Genomic DNA, 9,435 nt, shown 5'->3' with positions numbered 1-9,435 from the left:
TGCGTATTCTGAAATATTTAAAAGGAACGGTTGGGAGAGGATTATTGTTCAGAAAAAACAGCACATCTCACATTGAAGGATTTTGTGATTCGGATTGGGCGGGAGATAAGACGACTAGGCAATCAACATCAGGGTATTTTACATTTGTGGAAGGTAATCTGGTTACTTGGAAGAGTAAGAAACAAAAAGTGGTTGCTAGATCAAGTGCAGAAGCTGAATACAGAGGAATGGCACAAGGAGTATGCGAGTTACTTTGGATAAAAAGAACTCTACAAGATCTGGGTTTGTTTCAAGATCAACCTATGAACCTTCACTGTGACAACAAGGCTGCCATACAAATTGCACATAATCCCATTCAACACGATAGGACCAAACATGTTGAAATTGACAGGCATTTTGTAAAGGAAAAGCTTGGTGAAGATATAATTCGCTTTCCATTCATTAAGTCTGAAAAACAACTTGCTGATGTTCTTACCAAAGCCGGACCTGCAAAAATATTTCAAGAAGCAATAGACAAGTTGGGCATGATTGATATCTTTGCACCAACTTGAGGGGGAGTGTTGAAATATATTTGAATTTAAAATTATGTATTGTTAGACTGTTTGTAGTTTGTTAGGCTTTGTTAGACTATTATTCAGTAAATGATTCTATAGAGATTAGAATAGAAGAATTAGTTACCTACTAATTAGCAATTAGTTTTACTGACCTCTTGTATAAAAAGAACCCTCATTGAGGTAAAGAAATATACAACGACAATGAATTCTTATGTATCTGTTTTGTAACACTGATATTCTCTAGATATAAAGTTGTGAGAAACTATGTCAGGTGAGTAAATTGTAATTTGCCTTATTTATATTATTTTTGTAAGAGTAAGGATATGAAAGATTGATAATGTACCATGCCCTCTGTGTAAGTTTGATCTATGACGAGTCTTTTTAACATGTTATATATCAATTGCGCTTAACCGTGGCCTCATCTTTTTCTTAGGAGTACTCACGATGTTACTTCTATTAGGAATGGTTGTTCTCTTGGCTCAAAGATAAGTGCACCTCTTGGGTTATGATAGTCTCTTAAATGTTATTGATCCGAATGAAAGAAAATTTCTGGAAATCTTATGTTATGCGTTTTATTATTCGAGAACAATTTAACGAGAAGGGTATTTTCTTTATTAAGAGATCCTACATAGAGCAATTCAACTGAGATTCTCAATACCAACTTGAGCTTGTGGTCTGTTTGATCCTTGTGGCACAGCACTCTCTATTATATTCTTCAGAAAGGCTTTGATATTAGTTTCAGATGACCCTTCTTTTGCAATTGCTAGCTGACATATATGTTGAAGCTCTTTGGCCCCTTTTCTCATATCTTTTCCAACATCACTATCTAACTGCATGAATTTCCTCAACAAGACAACAATCTCATCTCTTCTCACCAATGTGTCTAATTTATCTTCTTTCTTCACTCTCCACCCAACCTTCCAATCCTCTACAATGAGCTTACTAATTAGTGGTTGATCCATAGCAAGTGGAAAGGTTAGAAAAGGAACCCCAGCAAAAAGACCTTCTATAATAGAATTCCAACCACAGTGTGTCCAATAACCCCCTATAGCAGGATGTAACAACACCCTCAATTGGTCACACCATGGTACAACCAACCCCATGTTCCCACAAATCTCTTTCAACCTTGAACTCTCTCCATGCATTATCCACAAGAATCTAACCCCACTATTGTGCAAAGCAGCTGCTATTTCATCCATTTGTGCACTTGAAACTGAGAGAAAGCTACCATATGAGATGTACAAAACAGAATCACAGGGTTGGTGATCTAGCCAGTTTAAGTAACTGTGGCCAGCACCGTTAGCATCATGTGAATTGTCTCCGAGAGTAAGATAAGGTATGTTTGGGCCAATAGAGTAAATTGGTATTGTGAACCTTGCTTTTAAGGCATCAATGACCTGGGATTCTAGCTCATATATTGAAGGCAATAACAGGTACTGTGCTTTATGCATCCATTCACAGCTTTTCATAGCCCATTGCAAAATTTGTTGGTTTTTCCCATCAAGAAGAGGAATATCCGATAGACGAATCCAGGACATTGCAGGAATATAATCAATAAGTTCTTCTTCACCATTTTCTGCATAATAAAACAAGTGTATGTTTCTTCAGGGAACACTATGATTAAGAATATATTAAAATGCAAATCATATCATGAACTTTCAACGTAAAAACAGTTTAACAATTAGATGTGAGATCAGTGATATGTAATTTAAGAAACTAACACAGCAGGTTATGCTGAATAATTCCCCTCGTTTCTTTCTTTTTTCTTTGAAGCTCTTTCCACATCAAGGAGAAAGTAACTCAAAATACTCAACGTGAATTATTATCAATTAAAGGGAAAAAAAACAGCTATTGAAAGTTGCATGTTAACATATCAAAATTTTGTAACTCACTCATATCAAAGTTGCATTTAAATATCTTAAAGTTATTCCCCCAAAAAAATACCTTTCAATGTTATAATTACATATAATATCATAAAAAAATCTTTGATGAGAAATTCAATATTGATGAAGCTTTTTAATTAATTTGCATTTGAATAATTGGAATATATTTGAAAATTTTATGTCACTATCCCCAAATATTTCATTTATACTAGCAGGAGTGGACTGCAATTTCAAAAGAACTTTACAATTTCCAGGGAGAGTCATCCCTTTTTGGATAAATTTTTAGTCCTCACTTATTACATATTACATTCATTTAAATTATAAGACAGACACACACTAATTGCAATTTTATCCAACCCTGATTAGTCATAGTGTGAATGAACTACAACCTCAAAAGAATTTACTTGCAATGTCAAGGGAGAGCCACCATTTTGGAGAGACCTTTACCTAGCCACCACTTCAGGCTTAAAGGATTAATTTCACAACTGCCTTTAAGAAAATCCGGTCAAATAAAAAAATCAATATTATGGTGTACATTTTTAACTTGAACTTTGTAGGGAACGGGTCCAACATTACTACAACTACTAAGCCCAGAGCTACTAAGGCCCCAAGTCATTGGATCGACTATCATATCATGTACGGCAAAATGGGCTCGACTCGGCGGGTCAACTCGCCCCACCAGCTAAACAGGGTGAGGCGGCCTAAAGTTTTCAATCTATCTTAAAAGTGTGACGGGGCGGGTGGACTTGTTTTTGGCGGGTTGATGGTGGACATAGGCTGGCCGAGACAGGTCAGTGTAAAATAGACTCAGGCTGGGGAGCCAACCCGCCATACGGGGCGGAGCAAGCAGAGTTTTTCAGCCTAATTTCAAAAGCGGAGCGGGGCAGGCTAACTCATTTTTTTACGGGTTGATGACGAGTCGGGCCACCCACTTTGCCACATCTAATATTGTGTCCTTTTAGACAGACAGCGCAATGTTTAATTGTCTTCCATTTAATTAGGGATTTGTTTCCTCTTTTATTATTTGACTAGCTGTGAATTAAGACATTCTGTCATTAATTAGGATAATTGATTGTACAATTCAATTTATAAGTTTGTCAATTGTTTTGGTAACTTGCAGGCAATAATATTAAATTTTCTTCCCGTCCTGGTATCTCTTCTCCTCTCTCTCTCTCTCTCTCTCTTCCCTATTACCTTTCTAGTCCCTACGAACTTCAAACAAGCAACAATCTTTCTGAAATTCTAATGTATTGTTAGTTGTTCGGAGAGTAGTACATATCAATCTAAATGAGAATATATCACATCATATATTATATGAATGTGTGTATTAAACTAAATTCATATCTACTTCTATGTATTTAATTGGAGTTTACTATTTTGAAAGTGGTCCTGAAATTCTAATGTATTGTTAGTTGTTCGGAGAGTAGTACATATCAATCTAAGTGAGAATATATCACATCACATATTATATGAATGTGTGTATTAAACTAAATTCATAATATTATATAATAGAATTTAAATATTTAAACTATTGAGAAATATATCTACTTCTATGTATTTAATTGGAGTTTACTATTTTGAAAGTGGTCAAACCATTAGTGTACTGTCTTTAAAAGAATAACATATATAATTCATTACTTTTGTTTTTTAATTTTATATTATATTTCTTTTGAATTAATTATACATTATTTTTATTTACATATTTGTAATAAATACTTTTAAAATTCTACTTAAATCAATTAGACACGTCTCATTATGAATTCTCTCTCTCTCTCTCTCTCTCTCTCTCTCTCTCTCTCTCTTATTTAAATCCCCCCCTATTTTAACGTATATTTTGCTTGAATTTAATTTGAATATACTATCAGTGTAAAAAAACATTTTACAATCATTTAATAGTGTATTACTACATCATTTAATTATAAAATTGATAAATTAGATATCCTTAAATTCACTAAAATTAAACACAAATATAATACTCTGAAAGTATAAATGTATTTCTCTATATGAAAGTCTCACAATCCAATCTCCTATAATGTGAAATTATATAATGTTTTTTTTTGCATTCTCTACCTAGAGGCCAAAGTAGAGCAAAAAATAACTACTTTTTTTTTTGCATTCTCTACCTATACAATGATGGGAATTGAACTTACACCATTAGTTTTTAATCTCTTTTATTTTGGAGAATTATTAAAATCAGTAAATATATAGATATTTTGATTAATATTTTTACTTGATTAAAAAGTTATTTAATTAAAATAAATAAATATTCTCTACCAAATAAATAAATAAATATTAGTTAAAATTTCTTTTTCAAGCTTTCATTGTCTGCACCGAGCAAGCTTTTTGCCCAGCATAATTTATTTGGTCACCAGTCCTACCATTTATCGCAATAGGAATTATACATATTTCTACACTTAAAAATATATCGATAACATAAAGAGAAAAGAGAAAAGAGAAATGTTTATTGTACATAAATCTTTATCCTTTTTTACACTATTTTTTAATTAAAAAAAACTGAAGTATGTATTTCTTATATTCAAACGTCGTATATAATGATATAATAAAATACATACAAATAGAAAAAAAGAGAAGAGATCCGTGGAGTTTATCAAAATATGATTATGATACTCACCTAGCAGGTTTTGTTGGAAAATATGGTAATATTGAACCCATAACTCCGACGTCGATGTTGTCCAAAACGCCGCCACCGGAATATTCCTCCGGTTTCCGACGCCAACCGCCCAGAAGAGAAAAGCATCGCACATGATGATTGTTGGCGGCGGCTGAAGCCGATCGAGTAGCTCCTCAAGCGGCGCTTCCATCTTCGTCATAACAGCTTCAACCACGTTGAGGAAGTTGTGTGCCGAACGATCTAGGTCGGGAACAACGTTAGGAATGGAGGCGAATCTTAAGTTGATAGGTTTGCTTTCGGAGCTGATTAAGTTTAACCATTGTTCGGTTACAACGAAAGTGACGAGGATGTCAGAGTTGTTAGACAGGAGCAACTTGCAGAGGTTCATGATGGGGTTGATATGGCCACGGGATGGGTATGGCACAACCACCACGTGGCTCGTGGGAAGAGCTACTACTTGAACCTCCATGGAAATGGAACAGACACACAACACTGTGTTGTCTATCTTATAACGTTTGAGGTAAGATTTTTAAGCTATATTATGAATGTTTTTGGTTACCGATCTAATCACAGATGAATACTCAGAGTGTGAGGATTTTTTGTTGCTGAAAACTTTGTAGGGGTTTACTTCCGTCATGTTTATGGAAACAAGCAACATTACCTGCCGACTCATATGTTTGGTGGGGCCCGCAATTTTTAAATTAAATAAAGTACTTAAAAGTCGAAGTGTCACTGAGAAAATGGTTTTCCTTTCCCGCAAACGTACAAACAATATTTCGGCACTTATTGCATATAAGTAGGGGTGAAACTGGGCTGGGCTGGCCTACAGGGGCCTACGGCTCGGCCTACATCAGATCAGATCTGACCTAGTATATTTTGTATAATAGGTCGGGCTTGGGCCTTAAAAAAGCCTGTTTAATAAAAAGGCTGTAGGCCCACTTTCAAAAGGCCGGGCCTATAAGCCCACAGGCCAGCCTATATTATACTATTTATTTTAAATAAAATAATATAGACTAAGTATGTCTTGAAGAAAAAACAAAAGATATAAATTTAATCAATTGCAATTATTTATAACTTAATTATATTCGATTATATTTTAATAGAAATCTTATTTTATTTCTTATATAGGTGGAACCAACATCTCAACATGTTAGATTGTATATATGAATATATTAAAAGATTTTTGGGAGAGTTATACTTACTACAAGCATCATGATTTGTTTGTTGGATTCATGTAGTTATTTTAATTTACATAGTATGGATTTGTTTATTGGATCTGATGAAATATATGTTAGCATTTTGCTTTCGAAAATGACTTAAGTGCATATTGTATGAGTTTTGTTATGATTCATGATTCTGTTTGGACGTTGAAATTATGATTTTTGGTGTAGCAACTGAATTTGAGTACTTTGTAAAGTTGATTCATGGTTCTGCTTGGAAGTTAAAAATTAACAGGCTAACGGGCCAAGCCAGGCCATTTGTTTTTTTATAAACGGGCCAAACCAGGCTAACAGTTAGACTCATACTAGGCTTGGGTCAGGCCAAATTGAAATTTTTTGACGTAGGCTTGGGCTTTTCAGAGCAAAGCTTGGCCCAGCCCAGCCCACTTTCACCCCTACATATAAGTTATCTATATTTATTCTCAAAATGACATCGTTTTAAAATTAAAAAATTAAAAAATTATAATTATAAATATTATAATAACCTTGAAATAAATTAAAATTACAAAAACAACATAATTTCTCCCTAAAACGACGTCGTATTAAGCTTACTGCAGATAACTTATCTGCAGTAAAAGCAAACTTATATAACATATACGTAATATTATTTTCTGGGTTTGATTTTGTCATTTTAAATGACACAAGTTATGTCATTTTAGAAGAGAGATAGACACAAAAAATAAAAATCATGGGGAGAAAGTGAGGGATTTTTTTAATTTAAATTTTAAATAAAAAATTTCATTTCGTGTCTATCTCTCTCTTAAAATGACATAATTTTATGTCATTTTAAATGACAAACACTTTTTCCTAATTTTATATACACATACAAGTAGAGGCTATGTGGTTTTACTGTTTTAGTTTACCATTAAAAAAGTAAAGGTCACGTGAAAAGAAGAGAGAGAAAAAATGAGCCCCATATATTTTTAAATGAGTAGAAGATAATTTTATCTCTTACAATATAAAAAATATTAATCCTATAAATGTTTAATATAAGTATTTTCAATAAATAGTTGATTCCTGTAAAAAATATTTTATTTTAAGTTGGTGCATTATTAGCCTAATTATTATAAATTTATGGATATTTATTGTTAGTTTTTAACTTACAATACAAAATTTATTTCAAAATAGTTTTTAAATATATTTCTTAAAAGTATATGTGAGATCATGTTTTTGATTCTTCACAGTATTGTCTTTGGGAGGAGTTTAAAGTCTTAATCCCAAGACCTGCCCTGAATCAGACTAGTCGCGAAGTGATGTACCGATTGAAAAATCTCCAAAAAAAATTTTATTGTTTATTTTAATCACTTAAAAATGTTTTTTTTTAAGTTTTTAATATATTAAAAAGCTTCATGTTTTATACTTCATGTTTTATATATATTGCTAATGAAGGCTTTTAAAACGTTAGGTAAAATATTCAAACCAAAAAACTAAAATAACCAATAAATTAGGAACTTAAAAAATTATTCTTAATTGAAGCTTTTTATCTTAATTTTATGACAAGAGCCCTCACTACAACAGGGAGCCACATTGAAGCCAGCATATACCATGACATTGACTTATTTTTAAAAATAAGTTTTGCTTTAAACATGAATAAAAATAATCGTAGCTAAGCTACAGTACCAGAAAGTTGGAGTGAAAGTGAGCTGGGCTGGGCCAAGCCAAACTTTGTCCCGAAAAGCCCAAGTCTATGTCAAAAAATTTCAATTTGACTTGGCTCGAGCCTAATATGAGTCTAACTGTTAACTTGACTTGACCTGTTTATAAAAAAAACAAATGGCTTGACATGACTTGGCTCGTTAGCCTCATAAATGAAATGAGGATGAAATTATAAGAATTTTGATATCCATATTGAGAATATGTTACTCAGGTGATTTTTCATCTGTTATTTTTGACTGCTGATGCAATAACAGTCAGTAGAATAGCTCCAAGTTAGCAAATTATAGTTAGAGAAATAATATAATGATATAAATATCATGAATGAGGTTAGTATATAATTTGATGAAGATTGATACCCATATTGGGGTATTTTGGAAAAAGTCACTTTTGTCAGGTATTTTGTACTGCTGTAGAAGCAGCCGGTAGAATCCCGGAACGGGAAAAAGATGTGAAAATGGAAATAAAGACCAATATATGCCTAACAAGTCATGATTAGACCAATAATGTTAAAGTTAAGAAGATTATGAAATCGGGTACCGTTAAGAATACTGGTAAAGACTACAGTGCAATTAAACAACTATTAATGGATTTATGATTCACTAATCAAATTTTTAAGTTATTGTTGCGAACTCGGCAAGTATACCGATCGTTCCAAGTAATAAGTGATAAGTAGAGTATCGTCTCCACGAGGATTGAGGCACCAAATTTATTATAAATATTCCTTTCTTGTCGGATTAATAAAATTGATTTAAAGAACAATTGTGATTTGTGAAAAACAAGAACAAATCAAGAAAGTAAAAATAGTTTCCAAGATTCTTTTTAAACTCAAGAAAAAAAGATTAATGGTTGAGAAAATATTGCGATAAAGTGAAACAAACACTTTTATGATCCCCACCTTGTAACATGAATTAATGTTTAAATTTAATTATGCAATTGATCAAACGATTCACTGTCTTTTATTTAATTGGTTAAGACCTAATTCCTTAATGACTTTAACCTTATTAACTCTATTAGAATCCTAATCTCTTAGAAATCCCTTTTCAAGTTAAGCTTTAGAATCAGTGAATCTTTCACGTTTGCGATTCATGTAGCCTATCCCTAGTGCATACATGAACAGTTATCTTGTCTTTTGTCAGGAATTAGAATCCCAATATCCCTATTGAAAACCCTAACCTTCACAATCCTAATAGATTGATCGGTTCTAGAAGAATTATGAGATGAAGAACAAGGCAAAATAAACTCAATTGGAATAAACAAATATAAAATTAACCAAACTACAAGGGGTTCACATTAAGGGTTGTGACCCTTACCACAATAACAAAAACTAGCCAGACCTATTCATGTCTGACGAATTCAAAGTAAAAGAAAAGAAAATTCAGAACCTATGATGAAGAATATGATGACGATCCTCAATCTTGATCGTGAGATTCTTCAAACTCTCCAAGAACTCTCAAGAATTCTCTCTCTCTTCTTTCTATTCTCTTCTCCTC

General features: G+C 32.7%; 1 protein-coding gene across 1 annotated transcript; it reads right to left on the bottom strand.

The window, feature by feature from the left end:
• Positions 1–1,192: 1,192 nt before the first annotated feature.
• LOC133303972 (UDP-glycosyltransferase 87A1-like) lies at positions 1,193–5,538 on the bottom strand. Its single transcript, XM_061503942.1, has 2 exons — positions 5,070–5,538; positions 1,193–2,130 (listed from the first exon to the last, which is right to left on the bottom strand). Exons 1-2 carry the CDS (start codon positions 5,536–5,538, stop codon positions 1,193–1,195), a joined length of 1,407 nt encoding a protein of 468 aa, XP_061359926.1.
• Positions 5,539–9,435: the final 3,897 nt, after the last annotated feature.

This window comes from Gastrolobium bilobum, unplaced genomic scaffold, assembly GCF_033153095.1.
Source record: "Gastrolobium bilobum isolate Gb01-03AN ecotype WA unplaced genomic scaffold, APGP_CSIRO_Gbil_v1 utg6918, whole genome shotgun sequence".
Lineage (NCBI taxonomy): Eukaryota > Viridiplantae > Streptophyta > Magnoliopsida > Fabales > Fabaceae > Gastrolobium > Gastrolobium bilobum.
The sequence above is the reverse complement of the archived record's forward strand: the minus strand, read 5'-3'. Positions and strand labels throughout refer to the sequence as shown.

Coding starts and splice junctions, on each gene's coding strand:
- LOC133303972 (XM_061503942.1), bottom strand. CDS start 5,538: ATGGAGGTTCAAGTAGTAGCTCTTCCCACGAGCCACGTGGTGGTTGTG. Junction 2,131..5,069: donor TTTCCAACAAAACCTGCTAG/GTGAGTATCATA, acceptor TTTATTATGCAG/AAAATGGTGAAGAAGAACTT.